General features: G+C 42.0%; 1 protein-coding gene across 3 annotated transcripts; it reads right to left on the bottom strand.

Moving 5' to 3' along the window:
- Positions 1-5,322: 5,322 nt before the first annotated feature.
- Positions 5,323-21,463, bottom strand: rtn3 (reticulon 3). 3 transcript variants are annotated; one of them, XM_079579719.1, is made up of 9 exons: positions 21,170-21,463; positions 17,067-17,114; positions 12,256-14,616; positions 9,942-10,149; positions 9,523-9,661; positions 7,314-7,383; positions 6,890-6,936; positions 6,198-6,256; positions 5,323-6,105 (listed from the first exon to the last, which is right to left on the bottom strand). In XM_079579719.1, the coding sequence occupies exons 1-9, from the start codon at positions 21,258-21,260 to the stop codon at positions 6,057-6,059; spliced, it is 3,072 nt and encodes a 1,023-aa protein (XP_079435845.1). In that variant the 5' UTR covers positions 21,261-21,463; the 3' UTR covers positions 5,323-6,056. The 3 variants fall into 3 exon arrangements, with proteins under 3 accessions (XP_079435845.1, XP_079435846.1, XP_079435847.1); XM_079579720.1 differs by lacking the exon at positions 12,256-14,616 and having other exon boundaries at positions 21,170-21,447; XM_079579721.1 differs by lacking the exons at positions 12,256-14,616; positions 17,067-17,114 and having other exon boundaries at positions 21,170-21,444.
- Positions 21,464-21,880: the final 417 nt, after the last annotated feature.

Raw genomic sequence — 21,880 nt, 5'->3', positions numbered from 1 at the left:
TTGCCGTAGACAGATTGGAAACAGGGTACAAAAAAGGCCAGGTGATCTACTAGTGCAGTGATGTTGCGTTTTTCTTTTTTTTTAAACTTTTTTTTATAAAAGGAAGTACGACAAATAGCCAGTAAAGGAAAATGAGCTTGTGCTTGCTGTTCCGTTTTAAAATGGGAACAAGAAGGTAATACAATCGCCGCCTGCAACCCACTGCGAAAGATAATATCACTGTCAGGAAGGTATCCGTATTTATTAAAGATGGGGCTCAGGAGCAGATTTTAAAAGAACAACAGCAAAGGGGGGAAAAAAATGAATCGGAAAACGGTGCATCCTCGATGTGAGAGCGGTTTGGATGTGTCTAATGCTCACCTGACAAAGTGCTCTCAGATCCAGACGTTCGACCATTCTTTTGCTTAGTAACCATTTTGCTTTCAAGATTTTGCTAACTAATGTTTTTTCTTTTTTTTTTTTCTGTGTATGTTCTATTTATTCAAAGATGCAAGTTAGTTTTCATTTTTTAGTTCTTGTTTTGATATTGATGATGCAGGGCTGGGGTCCGATGGGTTCCAAAATCCTGCGCTCTCAGGAACTTTTGAAAATTGTTTTGTTTTTCTAGAATTAGATAAAGACAACGCAGCACTTTGCCCCCACCCCCCTAAGTCTAGTGAACCCTAGCTTTCCCAGCGTCCTACACCTGAATGATGTTATTATTGCTGAAGACAATGAATGGCTCAAAGCGGCCAGCTAAACCTATTTAATACTTGTTTACATATTTCTGGTTATTTCTGACGTTTTCACCGGCCTCAGCCACACACTCGACCTGCACAGACCAACTCCACATAAATATTTCCATCTGTACACGCACTTTTCTGCACTTGCTTTCGACAAATTCTGCCTGTTTTCCTACTAAGTAACGTTTCTAACTTAACCATTTCCTTCTATATGGGTACTTTTTGATTTTTCACGTGTTGTACAAAGTTTATGCAAAAAAAAAAAAGCTACATTACTACAAGTTTCAAATGACACTCAGGGAATTGTCGCAATGAATCGAAGACAGAATACAAATAAATGAAGGTCCTGAATTTATATCGGGAGATGCATTTGGGCCGCCCCGAGTCGCAACAGTCAAATGCAGCACCTTAATCTGCAATACAACTATGTATTGTAAAACAGTACTTTTCAAAAAATAATGTTGTAACGCTCTTTCCGTTCTGTTCCTCAACGTTACACGTGGACGCATATTGCTGCATGAATTCTAATTTATTAGTTCCATAGTTTAAATTAAAAAAAACATTGTCAGATATTTTCTTTCTTTGTGTCGTTTCTCTCTTCATTCAAAATGGGCTCTGACTGAGCAGCACTTCGTTAATCAAGATGAAGGCATTTTCCTTCAGTCTAACAAATGAAGGTTTTAGCAGGGATTAGATTAGAGCATGAAAGAGGTCAATGATCTCCCTTTATCTTCCGGCTGACGTCTTGTCCTGAATGAAGACGACTCTATTCACCCTTTTTTTCCTTTTGCTTTCAATTCTACATCTTCCTATGTGTTTAATTACTTTTTTATTTTGATTATTTTACTTAAGCTAAGATAAGAGATAAGATCATCCTTTATTGATCTCACAACGGAGAAATTCACTTGTTACAATTGGCATTCAACAAGACCACTCAGAGTCAGTTAAATAGTAGAAAAACGAGGTATCTTAGGTACAATAAGTAAAGCAAAAATCTTAGGCGACGGAATTATAACAATAAGGATACAATAGTAAATAAAAAAAGGATAAAAATTAGAACAGATTATACAAGAATATTGGGGTGTAAAGTTACAGTCCTAGTGCAAGTTAATAAGTCAATAAGTGATGCTGGTACAGGGAGTAAAGTGCAGCTGATACATAGATTATTGCACATAGTTTTACAAGGGGGGTTATTGCACATGTTACTTTACAGTCTGACAGCAGTGGGGATGAAGGCTTTGCGGTAGCGCTCCGTCCTGCACTGAGGGTGTCTCAGTCTGCCACTGAGAGAGCTGCTCAGCTCCTCTACAGTCCCGTGCAGTGGGTGGGAGGTGTTGTCCATGATGGAGGTGAGCTTGGCTAACACCCTCCTGTCCCTCACCTCCTCCACAGAGTCACCTGAAAGGACTGGAAAAGATATTGCCAGGTCTGATGATTGATTTTGGTCATTTCAATCACGCTGTAGAGACAAATCCTGATGTAAACATTGCAACTCAAATGCGGCAGTATGACACATTTATTATTAGGCTAAATGCGGAATTTTGCATTTCAGTAAAAAAAGCATAATTTGAGACAATGCTTTGATGTAGTACTTTGACCAACATCTCACTTTCCTGACATTACCATGTATGCCCCCAGAAGGCTACTCACCCGGCTCAATGCGAACCCACGACACCATCTACGGTGCTATAGATATGTACACTCACTGTAAAAATATCAGACAAACTCGGACTCTTCATGCACATACTGCTCCTCTGTTGCCCAATGAGGCAGTGCACTGCTGCCCGAGTGATGATGTGGGAAATGAGAAATGTGAGCTTCTCCCTTCAAAGCCAGTCTTCCTCACTTGAGCGGCGATGTGGAGCCTAATCACTTTCCAGTTCAGGGTCAGCCTGGAGATTTATGCATGTGCTATTTCTGATGGACTGTCCTCAAAGCCATTTTTGGTAAGCTTCCTTCTTCCCTCTCTCTCCCTCATTCCCATTGCCGTCTCAAACTCACTCGAGACAGTCTTGTAATCAGAAACCATTGTCATGAAATATGAATACTAATTATATTTTTGCACAGTATCATTTGGTTAGGTTTTGCAGACTAAAAATGTAGCTGCAGTCTTGATTAAAGCCACGCTGTGGAAGGTTCCAAACATAAACAGACCAGCAACACCCTAAGCATTTGGAAGAGAATGTAGCATGTTTATAAGTCACGTTAGAGAAGATCTGGTGTTGTCCCACTCCAGCAACATTAAGAATCAGGTCTGAGGAGAGGCTCAAAGTAAAGATGCATTTCCTCTAAAGGCACCGTGATGTAATGCATAGCCCATTCTCGTGCATCGTCATTCACAGTTAAAACAAACATGCACAAATACAAGGGATAGATACGGCATAGGCACACTTATTCAATATTTAGCATGATGGAGCACACCATTATGTAAGAGCCCACTTGTTTTTTAAATGGAGTCTGCATGTGACTAACTGTTACTAGCTTTGAAAAGTAGTGGTCTAAATTTAGAGCTCTGTAATCTCCACCCCCCACCCCAAACACTGACATGAAAGGCAAATCTTCTTATTTGACATATTTATATAGATAGACAACCTCTTTGCAAAAATGATCCAACAAAATCATGGTCCTTTGACGCATTTTTATTATTATTTCACTTTGACATCAGTACAGAGACCACACACTTTTTTTTTCCAATTTTCTTTTTTTGTTTTTCTTGCAACAACTTTCCCAAAGCTTAAAATTTTAAACAAAAGTCATAGCTAATACAAAACAGCTGATGTTAGTGAACACCATCTAGAGATAAAAATAAGACTCGCAAAAAAAACAAAAAACAAAAAAAGACATTAACAAAAAAGTCCTCACACGCACTCCTTGCACACGATGTGGACGAGGGGGCAAAAGGCGAGAGGGGAGGGGACAGGGGACAGGGGGAGAGACATGCTTCAAGATGGGTGAGTTTATGAGGGTTTTACATTAGAGTCCCAGTCGTCTGCAGTTATAGCCTTCAGAGATGCTATTATTATGCATGCTTTCAACACGGCAGGAGCAGCACAGAGGTCAGACATTAGCGCTCGGCCTTGAGGCGAGAGCGAGGAAATTTGAGGTCATTTGAAAATTCAAAAATAGCATAGTTTTTTTTTTTTATTATTCACGTCCTGGCTTTGGTTTACATGTGAGTAAAATTAAAAGGTACTGTCGGACACATTTGCACTAAATGGATAAAAAATAATAATAATGCACTGCGGTCGTATTTCAAAACATGTTCCCTCTTTCTGATTGGACAACTGGGAAATGCAGGCTTAACCAAAACAAAAGTATTTTCCTGTCCGTTTTTTTTAAATATTTATATATTGAAATGAAATGCTTTGGGCAAAGTTCATACAGTACCTTTCATATTTTACAACCTTTTGAAATTGTTTTGTGATGGCGGGAAAAAAGTGCGATGAACAGTCTTCAGATTAGCATGTAGCATCTTAGCTTGCTAATGCACAACAAAGCCACACACTTCTTTCAAATTCCATTTACGTTTTTTCAAATGATCTTTTTCACAAACTAGACCGACCACAAGGACGTAAACTTGATATAATCTTATATGGACTATAATGCAACGCTATTAAAAAGCTAAAATACATTAGGATCTGGTTGCGCAATTGATTAATCTTTATGTAAGCATGAGGCAGTTTCATGGTAGGCCACAATAGCCAACAAGAAGAAGCAACTCCAACTTTTTCTCTTTTTTTTTTACTTGACCATTGTTGGTGTGGTGGAGTACATGATGGCAGACTAACAGCATGCATAGTAGGGGATGTTATGTTGATGATTAGATACTGCGACTAGGGGGACATCTAATAGGCAAACTCACTTTTGGACAGGACAGTGAACTCAAACAGTCATCTTACTTCATTCTCTATAATCATCTCTTAAAAACATATGGAGATGTCGTAGTAGTGCTACATGACTTTTAGCAAGACACCACTGAAACAATCACAAAAATGGAGAATATGGTACAAAGCCTATATCAAAAGGGACATCCAGCTCCAACTATGACATGCGTGCAACGGTGTCAAAAAGAAGAAAAAAAAATGGTCCTTAGATGAATATGCGATGCAAAAATCTGCTACGTTCCCCACAACACTTCGTCCTCCCTAATGTTGTACAGCCAAGAATAAAAAGCATGTTCCAAAGTGGCAATGCAAAAGTAGAACTAAATAAATTAATCTGCTAAAGAAAGTAAAGTATTTAAAAAAGGGCAGGGAGAAGGTTTCAAGGGCATTTTTTGGGATTGCAGGCCGTGACCTCAACATTAGGGAGTGTGCCTTATCTCAAACAGGACTTTTAGAAAAAGAAAAAAACAGCACAAGCTCCTGTTTAAAATGTAAGCTAACTGAGACTACGCCAAGCTGAGGGTGAAAGCAGCCATTCTATGTCAGTAAAGTGAGAAAAATCGAAAAAATTGTTCAAGTGAGTGTGAGACCTCAACACTGTGTGGCTAAAGGGCTGCTGTATACGAGCTGGGGTATAAAAAGCAAGGCTAATGTGTTAAATACAGCAGAGCCTCTTGGGGTGGTGTATGTACAAAAAGAGCGTGAACTAGACCAAATTATCACAGCTGGCTCAGTGTTCCAGTCCTTTTATTTCCACCTGCTCAAGTCCAGGTTTTAGAAAACAAAACATCAGTGCATTGCAGAAAACGTATACACAAGCGCCTGTAAAAGGTGAAAGAAAACAACAGGCCAATCCATAACAGCGTGCCTAAAACCGGCTTCTGACATAAACCAATATCTGCAGAGCAAGAGCAGGAAAAAGACTAGTCACGATAGCATTGAAAAGTTACATTTTTTTTCTTTTTTTTACATATTTATTTCTTATGGTCTAGCTTACCCAATGCATCTACCTTCAAGGAAATGTGTCATTTTAAATACAGACATTCGCTTTTGAGTGACAAACAGCCATCCTCCATCCCCTGCTCAATGTACAAAACCAAACCAGCTCGTGGATTCAGTCTAGTTCACTCCACCCTGCCTGCTTCCCCCCCGCGGGACACCCAAAAACAGGCTGGAGGGCAGGATTGACATCACTTCCTCACCGGTGGTGCACTTCTGTCTGCACAGGCACAGTTCTTTACCGAATGCTCGAGTTAAGCTGCGCAGTAGTTCGGGAGTGGAGAAGCTCAGATGTTGTTTTCTACCTAGCGAGGTTCGGTGGGACAGGGCGGTGGTACGGAGGCAAGGAGTTAGACTGGGGTGGGGCGCGGTAGAGGGGCTAGGGCAAGTATGTATAGTGATGTAAATGACAATGATGGTGATGGAACGCGCTCAGGGACGAGGTGGGAAATCATTCACTTTTGGTGCGTTTCATGGATCCAGGAAGTTTCTCTTGCAACCTAAAAATACAGGGACAAATAAGCCTCTCCATTATATTTAGACACCAATGAAAGACTATTAAAGCTTCAGAGAATAAATGAGGAATGCTTACTTGGCCATGGTGGAGTTAATCTGAGTGCGTACCAGGTCGATGTATTGGTCAATCTGGGTCTGCAGAAAAGAACACAGTGCCAAAATGGAGTTAAAAATATGCTTTACCAAGTCATTTCATCATTCAAAAGGCTCTCTTTTTTGCACACAATAAAATAACCAGGACAGCCTCAGCGGCAAAGCATGTTCACATTCCTAATGGCAGTGTTTGGCTTTCAGAGATTCTGGTTACATATTTGTCCATCCAAGCAGTTCAACAACTTCACCTGCGAAACTGGCGGTTATGTGCATAACTTGTGCAACATCATAGATTTTACAGTGACATTAAACACTGTTTTTTTTAGAAGTTATGCAGATTTAGGCCAGAGATTTTTTTTTTTACTGCATTATAGAGAGTAGTTCTCTTTTAGAGCAACAGATCATAATAAACAAAGGCAAAAGAATATTGTCTAATTGCCATAATAAGTATAGTAAAAACATGCAGTATATCAAATAATGTATGTATTCATTCTTGTCATATCTGCCACCCCTGGCTTCTAACATTTCTAACATTCTGAGTCATTTGGTGATGACTTCATGTTGAGCAGCTGTGCCTCAAAGGCCTCAGTGTGCGATAAGGGCTGTGCTCATCAGTGAGCTCACTGCTTTTAGACCATATGAGGTCACAGCTCTGTGCGGCTACAGCACACTCACCTTGTTCTTTTCGTAGACTGGAGGCACAGCAAAGAGCAGGATATCAGCTGTGGGCAGAAGAGGATAATATGCATTACATACACACAGCATAATAATATCACAACACGGTTTAGAACATTATTTAAATTATGCACCTAAATTATTATTTTTTTTAAATCATATGCACGAGTGCCTGAGAGCACTGGGCCTGGTCAGTAAGAAGCCACTCGGCCTAATTAAACCATCCAGAGCCACTGACCAACAAGCCCCCAATAGGAGCTGAGAGCTGTCAGCCCTTTGCACATCACTCATGTTCCTATGGCCTCATTCCTCAAGAAATCTGGAATTAAACAGCAGTGCCCAGTGGGTCTCATCGGGCACTGCCATTTTTTCCAAGCGAATTTGAAAACTTGTCTTCGAATCCTTGCCTAACAACATTCCTTACCCAGGATGAGAATGGTGATGCCGTTGAAGACTGCGCCAACATAGGTAAACAACCACATGACCACAGCCAACTGCACAAAAGACACACACACAAGATAGAAATTTTATATCATGACAACTTAAAATAATTTTAGTAACCTTGTTCATAACCTCCCCAATTAATACAAATATGCAATATAATAATTAACATATCGATGCCACTCCTCCTTTCAATGAAACTACAAGTGTGAGAAGATATGCAAGGTACGCAAATGCTTCCCTTCGGTGAGTAAGCTAAAGTCACATACAAACGCAGACACACACCCATGACCCAGCCCTGGAGGAGCCGTCACAGATAACTCTGCTGGATTCACCTGTTTGTTTTGTTGCACCTGTTCAGGGCGGGGCAGTCACACCGATGTACAATGCTGTACACTAATGTTCTAATCTTTATTAACTAAATACTCAAGCCTATTCCTATGTGGCATAAACAGAAACATATCATAACATGGATTTGAGACTACACATGTGTATGTAGTTAATTAATAAGTTAGTTTTTATTAAAGAGGGGGTATTATGCTTTTTTCAGCCACATAGCACCAGTCTATAGCACACTACAATGATGACCAAACCTTCTGTTGGTCTGTCAATGCAGTAAATTAGAATAACTGCCTTGTATAAAATTGCTCTTTCAAAATGGCGGAAGCAAATGACTTGAAATAGGCCCCTGTCTCTTTAAGAACCTCTGACCCTTTCCGACACGCCCCCTCCACACGCTGTCAACACTGCGCTCGTTGCGCTCGTTGTCTCAACAGTATTGAAACTACGATCGGTGCATTTTAATTTTTATTGTTGGAAAGGAGCTACTGTTTATCACTTTGTGAACAATGGCCACACAGGATATTATTTGGAGACGAACCTTCCACACCGGACGCTTGGAAGGGGCTCTTGCCTGAAAAATAACTGCTGTTTGGAGGCTTCTCTTTGCATCTGCCATGCCCTATGGATCTCTAACTATACCCCCATGGACGACACCAGGATCTGCAGGAGCCCATACGATTCAAAAGACGGACATTATCTGTGCAGGTGGACAATGGTTTTTCGAGGTTACCCGTTAGCTTGTTATAATCGACTACAGCTCATTGTTGATGAAAAGTCTGCAATAAACCACAAATGTGTAAAGCCAGGCTCATTGTGTGATCATCGTAAAGGCTGCTTCGAGTAGTTGCTGCTTTATTGACGTTATTTGTGCATAATATGCTGCCTGTTTTCAATGAATGTTGTGAAGGTGAAGGTTGTTAGCTTGTCGCGGCTAATAGGGCCTTAGCTCCGGGAGAAACCACTCGGCTACGACACACTGCAGATGAAATGTGAGCAATAAACTACAAAATCAACAAGCCAGGCTCCGTGTGTGATCGTCATAAAGGCTGCTTCAAGCAGTTGCCTGTTTTAGTGACGTTTTCAATGCATAATATGCTGCTTGTATTCAGTGAATTTTCCCGTTAGCTTGTCGCGGCTAGCTTGTTAGCTCCGGGAGAAAGCCACTCGGCTATGACCCATTGTAGATGAAATGTGAGCAATAAACTTCCAAATCAACAAGTCAGGCTCCGTGTGTGATCATTGTTAAACGGTTCTTTATGAGTGTGGTGGTTTTATTGACTTTATTTGTGCATATTTCTCGTTTTCACGTGATGACTCGAGGTTTAGCTTAGCATTAGCTTTCTCCGGAGGCTCTGTGCATCATCAAGGCCCAGCGCAGAACCAGACACTGAAATAAGTGTTCTTGTCACCGGTTTTAATCCTGGGTGTTTCGGTAACAGAAACACTGATGTGTGTCTTTGTAAAAGTCTGCTGTGGCTCCGGTCCACAACACATGAAGCTAATCCTCCATGATGACTCTGTTTACATCTTAGGGCTAGACACTGCGGGGAGGGGGTTCTGCTGAGGAGCAGTGGTTGGTTACTCGGCTGGTGACGAAAGGTCGGAGGCGTATCCTGGAGGTCGAGGGCGTTTCCTGAAGGAATCAGGCGTTTTATCCCTAAAATGGCCGCCATCAGAGTTTTTACAGATTACTCGAAAATACGTGAATGTGCTAAGGCAACACTTCAGGCATGTTTTCAATGAGGGAATGACTTAATAACATGATGTAAAGCTTGAAAAAGTCGATTTTGCATAATACCCCCCCTTTAAAACTGTCACTTTTCATTCATTGATCCTTTTAAGAGTCTCACCTTCAGGGAGTCAACAAGGTCCTCGACCAGGAAGAGGCGGCTCAACTGCTTCAGCGCTCGGTTGATGTAGGTCAGACTGGCGTCCACGTGCTTACGGAAAGTCTCCGGGGGAATGCTGACATCCTTTTCTATGAGTGACCTGCAAATGGAGCAGCACATTAGCAAGCAGTCGCACCAAAAACTTATTATGGGTAGACTGCCACTACTAAAGAGTGCTGCTACAACATACTGTAACATTATTTATAACTACACAATTTTGGTCTATTGTTAATTCACACCAACTCCTTTACAAACAAGCCGAGATTTATTGTTAAAGGTTTTCATCAGTCTAGAGCTAGATATGGAAATGGAAATGACAGTTATGACAGGATCCTATGGTGTGTATTATAAAAAGTCTCATCAGTAAGAATGTGACGTACTTGAAGGGGTGTCCGTCGCTGGATTTCTGCACAGCCTGGACCACAGACTTGTAGATGCGGAAGGTGATGGTGACGCAGAGCAGGGCCAGGAGCAGGTAAGAGATCACACTGATGACGCTGAAGGCTGCCAGCGACAGCAGCATCAGCATGGACACTCCAAACACCACGCCCGACTTCTTGGGGTCCCGCCAGTGGATCAGGTCCTTCACTACGAAGACCAAACCAGACAAAACATGAGTATATGAGGGGGATACAAGTAAAAGATATATACGATACAACACTCAAAATCTCCACTTAATTGAGGACTAAGTGACGGATTTGTGAATAGATTTGCGATGCAAGTTTTAAACTCACGATCCAGTTCACATTACAGGTCTTGGAGCATTAACATTTAAGAAGACTGAAATACTATGAACTGCTAATGTAACACCAGAATTGCTGAACCTATTTGAAGAGTTTAGACGTTTTTATACAAGAAGTGGTAAAAAAAGTGACTGAAAAGGAATTACAACGATGATGTTATTACTGAAGTGAAGTATAAAACCAATAAACAGCAGATCACTAGCTGCAACTGATAATCCAACTCTGGCCCAGGGAAAACCTACTCCCAAATCAGAGTTTTGCCACCATGAATAGCCTGGCTGTAGTGCGTTGGAATGCTATGTCCTGGAGAAGTCGTGCATGCAGAAGTGTACAGAAGAAAGGCAGTTATGTAACGCTGCACTGGGCTGTCGGAGTGGCACTCCCTGCCTGAGCGTGGTGGAGCAGGGGATCTGAAAAGCCTTGTATGAGTGGTGGTGAGGCACGTGGGGTGGTGCCTCGGGGCCCTTCAGCTGCTCCAGCACGTTCACAAGAGCATTGGCTGTATAGGTCCACAGAAACACCACACGCTTCTCCCCCCATGCACACAACCTCTATAAACTTATTTTGGATGTCACATACTGCACTGTCATAACCCGGCCTGAGAAATATAATTTTACAGGATCTTAAAGTGTGCGCTCTTAATCTATAAAATAATGAAAGAAATATCCACATTTAATTGTTAACAGATTATGATGTGATTTGAATCTGAATCTGAAAGTCAAGTTCAGGTTATATACTAATAAAAAAAAAGAGAGACTATTGACCTGTGTGAGACGTGACTGAACCACCTTTTTGTGCCTCATTTTGACTGAAATGTAAACAAATCTTTGACCCAATTTACTCCACACTTCACTCGAAAAAGACTATTTAAACCGCTCATATAACAATACAAAATTACTGCAGGGATTAAAGAATGGACTATGGAGGTTTGTCTTTCCATAAAAATTGACAACAGCATCTCCTGCACCCAGCATGACAACTAGCACAGCTAACACCCAACCAACAGCACCCGCCTAATAACCCACAGAGCTGAGGAACAGCAGTGCAGAGGGGCACCAAAATAGCAACAGCGCCTGACTCCAGGACAGGGATGCAACATTATAGTTGGATTTACATGATCTTCTATAGGTGTACAGTGTTGTACATGCACAGTACTGCACTTGACATTTTCTTCATCTCTCTCTTGCACATTTAGTGTTGCTAGAGGCCTCCCAAGGACACTGTTGTGGGTAGTATGAAGTTATGCATTGCACACAAACTGAAGCACAGTGAGTTTGGATTACTGTCTGCTACTTCCAGGCCTGTGTGTGTGGAATAGAGATCAGGTTGTGTCGGCGCGAGAGTGGCGATTGGCTCTGTCAGTAACTCTACCTCCATTTAGCACCAGCACTAACTAGCTAATAATTATGACAGATGCCATACAAAAATACACGCCACATGGGCAACCTTATTCTAAATTGAACAACCGTTATAAACGCACAGACCCCAACGTTTTTTTCTCATGTTTGTTACTGAATTTTTACATGTTTTGTGCATGTTGAAGGAAGACGGACACCTGACACCAGAGACTCCTTATTGAGCCTTTAACAGCACTTGTAAACCAACACCTGAGCTCCATAATTAAACCGCAACAACTGCCACACAAGTAAAGCAAAGGACAACAGAGTGCAAGTTGGATGGATGAACGCATGGTTTGATCTTATGATCTTAAAAACATACCCAATAATAAAATTGCCCACTTCATAATATATGAACAAATGACAAAGTATTTCTCATCAAATCGCTGCATATGGACGTACTTCGGACTTCTATACATTACACTTTGTGCACAATGGGTAGTATATTCCTATAAGTAGAATATAAAATTAGCACTAGAGCTAATTTCAGAACATGCAGCTGGATTACGGGTCAGGGAAGTCTATGGTTAGCAGGCTTGAAAAGAAGAGGTTACCTGATAAGTGGGTTAGTACTGCAGTCAAGACATGCTCAGCAAGATGATACGCTTCTGCAACCCATTCATCGATGGCTTCTACCTCTCTCGCATACAGGCTGTCGGGTGCAGGGTTAGACTGGGAACTTGTGGGTTGGGTATTCGGGGGACAAGGGGACTGTGCTTTGGGCTCTACTTCGTACTGTTTTACAGATTGAAGTGGGGGCTCCAGCTCTTCCTCTTGACTGCTTCCAAGCTCCTTGAGGGCACTGATGGTGAGCTTCTCCTGTTCAAGGTCCGTAACCACAGACGGAGAAGAGTGAGCATCTAGCAATATGTTTGAGGTCACACAATCTTCTGTACGGTGCGTTTCTTCATCTTGCCTTGACTTTAAACATTCCCGCATGAATTCTACAAAACTGTCTGCTGGCTCAGAATTTGACGTAGGGTCAAGGTCATCTGGGTCTGCTTTTGTCTCTGGTATTAGATCTTCTCTTTCTGTATGTTGAGGTTCAGATGCCTGACCTTTGATTGTATTGCAGTTATCATCTAGATTCGTCTTCTGGGTTCTATTATCAACATCTGGTTCACTGCTGCTCACTGGTGCAGTATAGAAAATGGAGTATGGATCTTGCGGATATCTCTTCGACAAAACATCCTGGTTGTCATCATTGTCGTTCTTGATGGCACTTTGGGAGGCGTTTTGCTCCGTCTTGACAAGGAAGGGGTTGGTGTAAGGTTGATCTATGCCAAGTTCGGGCTCACTGTCCTCGCCATCATCTGCCGGAGACGTTTGTGCATCGTAATCATAATCAAACGATTCCCTATCATAGATCTCATCCTTCATGAAGCTAGATTTTGGATTGTGTGCTTCAAGGGGAGCCTCCGTGGTTTCTGTTTTAGCTTTTTCATCTGTTTTGTACGTGGTAAAAGATGATGGATCGGGTGTCGCACTGATTGGTTTTACCAGATCCATTGTTTGGTCGCCCCATTCATCTTCATGGTCAGAAAAGTCATCAAAAGGCTCCTTATCTGGCAAATGGTCTTTCGATTGCGGCTTATAATCATCAACTGGGTGGGGTTCTTGTGGTCCTTTATCAACAACTTCATGAGATAATTCCTGTACTTTGTGTTTAGGAGAGAACTCTGTGTCAGACTCCACAGGTGAGGATGTGGGAGAGTACCCCTCCACGAACTGATTGTCCACTGGATGTTTGTCGGCTACTCTTTCGACACAGCTTTCTGGAATGGTTGTATCTGACATCTTTACATCTTGATCCTTGGATAGGTTTACGCCTTTTTCCTCTTCTTCTTCTTCTTCTACTTCCAGCTCCATTTCTTCATCGCTGTAATTGGGCTCATCGGTCTCGATAACATTGATAGTTGGAACCTGCATTAGCTTCCTCTCTGACTTCACTGGTGGTGCCTCCTTTTCGTCTTCGGGAGCATTACAAGGTGTGGAAGCAGAATCAACATCTTGTTGCGGCTTGGTAGATTGTAACGCAGCAGAAGCATGAACAGGAACACCATCCTCTATAACTGTATCATCAGACTCCCCTGAGCTGTCCACTTCTGGTGCTTCTGGTGGGTCTGGATCAGCTGTGAATTGTGTTTTTTCATTGCGTTCAGGTGATGTAGACTCAAAACCAGCAGGAGGCGACATTGCAACCACAGCATTGAAATTCTTTTCCTGTTGATTGCACATGTAGGCCGTCGGCAAGAAGCTGAGGTCAAAATCACACTCCTCCTCGGCGTATGGATTCTGGGGAACGGTGGCATCATCAAAACTTTCACCTTTAACAGGAGAGTCCATGAAAGCATCCGGGACACCAGCAAAGGAGACTGGAGCGTCAGGGCCAGGTGTGGGTTGTACTCTTTCTTGTTTGGAGGAAACATTTTCAGTAACTGGAAGTTCTTTTGGAATGTCATCCGATGATTGGAATTCTGTCACAGAAGGTAAGTGAGCCTTCATCCACTCTTCAGTGTCTTCAAGTTCCTTTAACGGCTTATAATCTCCAAGTATTTCAAATGGTGAATCAGGGGATTCTTTATCTGAGGAGCTTCCTTTTTTCTGAGCAGTTGAAGTCGTTTTCTCATTTTTCTCAAAGGCAGCTTTTTGAATCTCAATGGAAGAACGTTTGTCAGTGTGACGATCTCTATAGTGGGAGTAACCTTCGCTTCGAAAATCAGGCTCTTTTTTCTTGGCCACGAGTGCTTCCAGAGCCTTGATGCGCTCGGAAACAGGTGAGGTCTTTACTGGGGAATCTGGAGCTTCATCTGACTGACTGCCACAGTTTCCAGGGGGTGAGGAGGCAGATTGTGAGGAGACGTGTAGGGGTGTTTTCACAAGTTCACTGTTCTTGTCAGAGTCTACCCTTTTGTCTGTTTCACCAGGTGGGACCGTGGGGAGGAAAGAGGAGGAAGGTCACAGATATAACACTCTATACCCGTGCATTTTATTAAAATCTATCATTATTTGTAGATCAAGCATTCATGCACTGTGCGCATGACTGAACATTATGGTTGATGCCATGCAGCAGTACTTAAACAATTATTTAATATTTGAGATGACACATATCTAAATAATGGAGGCCAAGGGAAGCAGGAAAGAAAAAACTTGGCTTGCCAATGTTTTGATGGTGGCTAATCGAAGTTACTTGGCTTACTATGTGTGTAGCAAAGCGGTTCTTTTTGCGTGTGGAACGGAAAACCTATAGTAAAAACTGTATTTCGTCAGTATTACACACTTTTATTATGTTTCCAAATTTTCTAAACCAACAAGGTCCAGCATAATAGTATAACATCTACATGACAATTCATCTGTTTAACTGTCTTTAGTCTCTTTTATAATGCCTCGTTTCCTCTGTGTTATCAAATATTTCCTGACACACACTTCTTATTTTTCATTTTACTTTTCATTCTATACTTAAACATACCACATATGGCATATTTATCTCCAAAACTATGAAGACATTTTTAGAGATTCCTAATAATAAACACAAAGGTGTTGGTATCAGTTAAGAGTAGACCATGATTTACTTTGGCACCTGTTTTAGTCAAGTACATAAATGTCACCTTTTCTCAGCATGTGGCCACTCTTGAATGGTAGAGACAGGACTGTTTCACATGATCTCTGCCTCTGTGCTCCAGTAGTCCTGTCAAGTCATGCTAAACCTTCATGCCAACAGCAACTTGACTATTAGGAGACCAGCTGCTACAGTCAACCTGTTCAACCTTGAAATTTCAGACAAAAAAAGTTTGGTGCCAAACTGGCTGTTCTACAATGCCCTGGTTAGAGGCGTCACCATTTCAACAATACGCCTTTGTGTGGTGAGCCACATGAATGGACTTCCAAACAGCATCGTAGTAAAATTCCTGAACAGCTCAAATATGGCTGCTAGTGTTCAAGGCAAGACATATGGAGGGAGCTACATAATCACAGCTGTGTTTCAAGTAAAATGATCAGTCGCACTGTCGTGAGCCTCTGGTCACACACTGGTGCCAAATGAGCAGCAGATTTACGTAATCTGTTGTCAGTCGGTCGCCACACAAGTTATGCAATTGTGAATCAAAGGAGTGTTGTTTGCTAGAAATAGCAATGAACAAATATCATCATGAGACTAACTTCTTACTTTTACACTGTTTGAACTCAAATCCAACACTGCAGGTAAATTTCACACCAACATAAAGTCACCGTTCCAAGTTTCTGTACATCACAGTGCCACAAAACAAATTCAACAGCAAAGGTCCGACACTCAGACCCAAACTTCTAAATTGCAACATCTACCAATATATCCACTAACCACCATTTCAAAAAGAACCTCAAGGTGAATAAGCAAAAATGATCAAAGGAAACCTGATAAGTCTATGCAGTGAAGTGAAACATGCACAAAGCCTAGAAGCTGCAGCAGCCGAGTGTCGGGGGGAACGAGCAGCAACAGCCAATGGCCATCCAGATTACTGGATATTCTCCAGTGCCACTCATCCTCCAGGGCAGTGGGGGGCTCTGATACTGGGGCAGGAGGAAGGTAGGACCACCCCTCTGGGACATCCAGCTCGTCCATTTTTAGATTTCGAGCTTGAACTTCTCTGCTTTCTTAAAATAAAGTGGCAATCTTGGGATTATCTTGAACCTTGTGTAGTGCTGGTGACCTACATAATACTCACAGGCAGCAGAGTCTGACATGGATCTGACTACCAGCAGCTGCAGAGCTCAGATTTTACAGCTTTAAAATCATGACAGTTCAGTCTGATGACTTCCTTTAAAATAATTACATACTCTGTTTTGACAGATTTCGGTTAGTAAACTGTAGAATATACTTCATAGTTAAAACAGTCCATTCAGCATCACATAAAAAAACAAAACAAAACATTTTTAGAAGAACTTTTAATCAAGAGAGGACATTTCTTTAGAAAAAGATCTACACATTTAATTTATTGGGAAGATTATTATCATTATAAAGGATACTACAACCGCAAGCAAGAGGTATCCAAGTAATAGGGTAAAGTGCAGGAACACGTTATGTTAGGCAGAGGGCAAAAGAGAAGCCATTATTGCCATGAGGAATTGAACAGCTAAAGCTACGATTAGGGCAGTTGCTGCACTGGGAACAGATGGAGGAACATCTGAGAGCTTTGGAGGAGGAGGGTTTAACAGGCAGCAGGTCTGGACTGGACTTTCTTGCTGTTGTTTGGGTCATTGTTTAATTTGGCATTTGCATTGCGAGCAGGTGAGGGGCACTAGAAATAAAGGATGAAGAGCGGCAAGCCAGCGAGAGACAGAGAGAGGAAAGAGGAGCAGGCGAGCAGCAGAAAGAGAACCAGACACTTGCCTTGAGGAGACTGAATGAGAGATACAGGCGAAGAGGAAAGAAAGGAATCTGAAAACATAAAAAAGGACACAAAAATGATCAACTCTTATCCTAGCAGTTAGACAGGACTTATCCAGCCTCTATACACCCAGCCACGACATCAGTGGACCTGAGTAAACCAGAAGCATCATGCAGAGCTATACAACTTATCTGATAGACAAATTTGCAGACAAATGTGCAAATGAGGCAAACAAATACACCAGCGAGCAGACTACAAACAGGTTCCATTGCTGAAATCATTTACAAAGAAATATCTGAACCTATTTCACAAATGAGTGAGACTTTTGGAAGTTTGCAAATCTTGTGACGAGTCAGCCTCATGCTCAAAGTAACTTTTGACCCAGTAACTTCAGCACTGACTCAGGGAGTGGGATGTGGCAGAGGTTTACTCAGGGGGTGCGGTGTCTCCTGTGGGTTAGCCCTCATGGAGTGGTACAGGCCGGGCAGGTTGGGGATGCCGTACCCTCGTCCCTCCACATTCCTTCACTCGCACTCATACGGCTGACTCTTTAAATGCCACACCTCTGTTCTTTGACCACAATAAATCTGACACATGCGAGACAGCTGGAGGACTAGCTCTGGCATGTGTAAGAAATGCTCAAGTGAATGGATGATTATACTAAACCCTGACATGTATTTCAATATTGGTAGTATTAGAAAAACAAATCAAGCACTAGAACTGCGGCAGTTAAAACCAGGGTAAACTGCACTTGGACAAGCAAAAAGCATCATATTTAAATGGGAAAGTATTGCAAAAAAGCAATTGAGCATGTGAAATTATATGTACTGCCCACATAAGAACACCTAAAACATGTTTCAACCTGGAGCCCTTTTGATGAAAACAGCTGTTTTTCACTTGTACAGACTAGTACAGGGCAAAGACCAAGCATTTTTACATTTTCAACTATTCTGTATCCAGTCACATTCTACGTAGCAGGAGATTTCAATTCAGTCTATCATTGGCAGCTCTGTCTGTAGCCTCAGGGCTGAGAACAATCGATGGTGGTGGTTGCGACAGCGAGTGTGGTGGTGCAGATAAAAGCTTCATGTCCACTCCGTGGACAGTGGGTCAGTGCTTGAGATGGGGGAAGTGAGACCACAGAGACAAAAGAAACAGTTCTCTTCACTGTTGCTGGATGCAAACTATCATAAAACATGAGCTATGCACTGCCTGGCCCATACAAAGTAAACACGCTGAAATAATAATGACCGGCTGCTATCAAACAAAGTTAAAGGTTAATCGTTTGTAAAATTTGATTTGTGATCCACAGTGCACCTCTGAATAAAAGCCAGGGTGAAGCATGAAGACGGTGCATAGGAAGCTGATCCAGTGAAGTGAGGTGGGGTTGAGGCCTTCAGGCATCAAAAGGTTTATCTGCTCACAGAACATTCCAGTGAGGAACAGGAACACTGTGAGCCTTAGACTTATGTTTTTCCCTCAACTTTGGTACAAATGTATAGTGTGCAAAAGCAAATAGCTGGAAAGCGTTTAAAGATGTCCAACTTCCTGTTCCAATCTGCAGCAACAGTGGTGTAATGAGGTCCTTGTTGTAATGTGTGTCACTTCCTCTGTGACTCGTGTCACTTAACAGCTTGTATGTCAGAAATTAGGCTCAGCGATGAGACAGAATCAAGCCAAGGCAAATGTAAGATGGATTCATGATATGAAAGTACCGCTGTATTCTCCGCAGGCTCTAATGATGTTCATTAGAGGTTGACCGATATATCAGCCGGTCTAAATAAAATATGAGTACTTTACAATATCGGCTATCGGCAGATATTATGTCGATATCTCCGGAACTAAATTGATAGACTCCCCGTTTTGCATCGGAAAGAACTCAGTCAGAGCCACAAAAAGAGCCTCCCACAACTTCCAAGGCCTCAGGGGAGCTGAAAATCTATTTTGTACGACGCTTGGATTGTATTTATATATTTATGTTGCAGACTTTTGATTTTAATTTCAGAACCAGAAGATGGAGAGACTTACCGTTTTTGGGTTTGGAATCTGCTGATTTTGACTTTCAAAACCAGCTCCATCTGAAGAACCTACCAAACATGAATGTCCTAAATATATCAGCCCTATGCCCCTCATGAAGCGCCCCCTGCTGTCACAGTTTAACATTTTACAATTAAGAAGCATCATACACAGGATTTTAGAAAATACATTTTTAAAAATCAAAACATTGGCATTGGCCTTAGAAGAATCAGAATCGTTTGTATTGACACTGTTAGAGAACAGGTTCACAAACTAGCAATCGGTCGACCTCTGATATTGATGGCATTTACTCTGCCCAACTTTGTACTATGCATGATTTCATTCAGTAAGACGCATGTACAAGCCTTCATTACACCCCAAGTTACTACAGCAAATACAGTCATTCATTGCCCAAAGAATTCAAAATAAACTAGACCAGAATAACCTTTTCCTCATGTGTGCTCCCCAAGTGTTTTAAGCCGTCATCAAAAGTGTATTAGTGCATGTGTGGTGTGCAGCTGCCATGTCTATACATGTGGATCTGAAAACACACTCAGGTCTCGGGCTCAGCACTAAACCGAAGGCCAAGAGATCCACATTTCAAAATAAAAGTTGATTCAATAAGACTGTGTTGAGGTGACACATCCAACTCAGCGTAAGAACCAATCTTGTTTTACAACATTGGTTCTTGCCAACTATACTCATTCATTCCCAATCCTTTACTCATCATCGCTTACGTTTTTGGGGTTGGAGAGTGTCACAAAATGATGCAGTTAGGAATGTTTAGTAACGGCCATGTTTTGGTGACTCAGCGTGGCTACAATGACTTGCTGAGCAGAGGCCTGTTATCTGTCACGGGATTGTTTTTGTCAAATCACAGTTAGCTTCAGGACGATAAGCTTATTTGACAGCAAACGAAATGAAAATAAATATATCCGTTAAATAGCAAGCAATCTCATGTAAATGTCTGTTTAAAATGCACACCTTAATGTGACTTTCATTCCCAAGTAATGCATCTCAGACTGACACTACGCATTAAGAGGACACCATTCTCTGCCAGATACAGCTCAGGCACAAATCCACGTGCCATTTTCTTTAAATCCAACAATCCTTTTGATTACAAGTAGTGAACTTTAAAGGATTTTCAAATGCTTTGCTAGATGCAGAGGCCGGCTATAACCAAGCGGGATCAGATGGGGGTACAACATGATGGCCTGAAGCTGGAGATGCCACTCCCTGCCTGTAACACAATAAGCTGTCAAGAGGCCCTGCTAGCATCAGTCTGGCACCTCCCTTTGTTACCCGTACACCTGTCTGCGGAGATGTTCACTACTAAAACGCAAACACTGGGTCATGTTCAGGGGAAATTGCAACAGAAATAATTCTGATTGTGAATAAGCTTGAATTTGGTCCCATTTTCAAAACACCAACACAAACGGGCAGTGTGCCTTTAAGGGGTCCTCCCTGTGTTGGCTCCAGCCCAGTAACAATCTGCAATGCTGCGCTGTAACATTTAGTTCTGATCACTATTTCTCCAATTCAAATATAATAAAGCAAATGACTTTCTAATCTGCCAGCATTTCATGTCATTATTTACATGTATTTTCATTGGCATATCCCAATATCCATACAAAGAGTGAACAGACAGCAACCAGGCACCTATAAATGTGTGTGCTGTTCAATAATACCAGGGCATCCTCAGTGTCTCGACAGTATTCTGCTTAGAAATGGCATATGACCATGTTTACAGGCAGCACACAGTGTTCCGTGGTGGCACTAAATACAAAGGGCTGAATGTCTATTCATGCACACCATGACAATGACAAATGTGACTTCCACCTCACTGGGACTTTAAACGGTGCAGGGTATTGGTCATAGGGCACACGGGACAGTTGTCCGCATGTAGATCACACAGGCCGTGGTAGATCACCACAGGTGATTCCTATATTGGCTAAAACGAGCTTAACCCCACAGGCCATCAGTAAAGATAACAAACACGGAATACAGCGCAAAGGCGACCGTCAGTGTTTTACCTGGCCAGACGAACAGAAACAAACGGGAAATATTCACCAACAGCGCGCTTTCTTACCGGACAGCTTTGACTCTTTGGCAGCAGAATTGTGTCCATCGGCGAGCCCCTGCGACGATGATATCTGGGCGGATTGAGTCATCGGATCCATTGTACTGTAGCTTCAAACCAACTGCACAATAGTGGTGAAATGCTCAGCTTTACGTGTGCGTAAAGTGTCCGATTAACGTATCAAAGTCGACTGACTTTCCTCAAATTTCCCCACGAGCGGGACTTGGTTCCGCACCTACACGCACTGTCCGAGCACTGAGAGAGCGCGGAGATGGAGGGAACAAGGCGGACTTTGGAGGAGGGGAAAACATGTCGGCTGGGAGGCGTTTACGGTCTGCACCAGGGCTCAGAAAAGAGCGCTCTACGTTCAAGTACAACGTTTTCCTCGCTTTGTTTAATGTGCTCAGTATCCTGTATTGCCCTAAGAGAAAGCCGAGGAAACGTTTAGCATTTTAAATCCATGTTTCCGGATTTTGTACGTTTATTGACCAAACGTAAAATCATGTTTTAATTTTCGACAGACTGCAAGTGAAGGCGACGAATGGAATATTCTTGAATTCAGCCTAACATGAATAAACACACGATTAAGGAACAAATAGACCAAATAAAAATATTTTTTGGATCTTTCCAACAACTATTAGAAACAACAAGGAAGTAAATCCCAAACAATTGTATAGTGTATATTTTAGCAAATAAGTCTTTTAAACTTAAAATGTGATT

This window comes from Gobius niger (genome assembly GCF_951799975.1).
Source record: "Gobius niger genome assembly, chromosome: 21".
Taxonomy (NCBI): Eukaryota; Metazoa; Chordata; class Actinopteri; order Gobiiformes; family Gobiidae; genus Gobius; species Gobius niger.
Note: the sequence above shows the minus strand (reverse complement) of the source record. Positions and strands in the feature narration are given on the sequence as shown.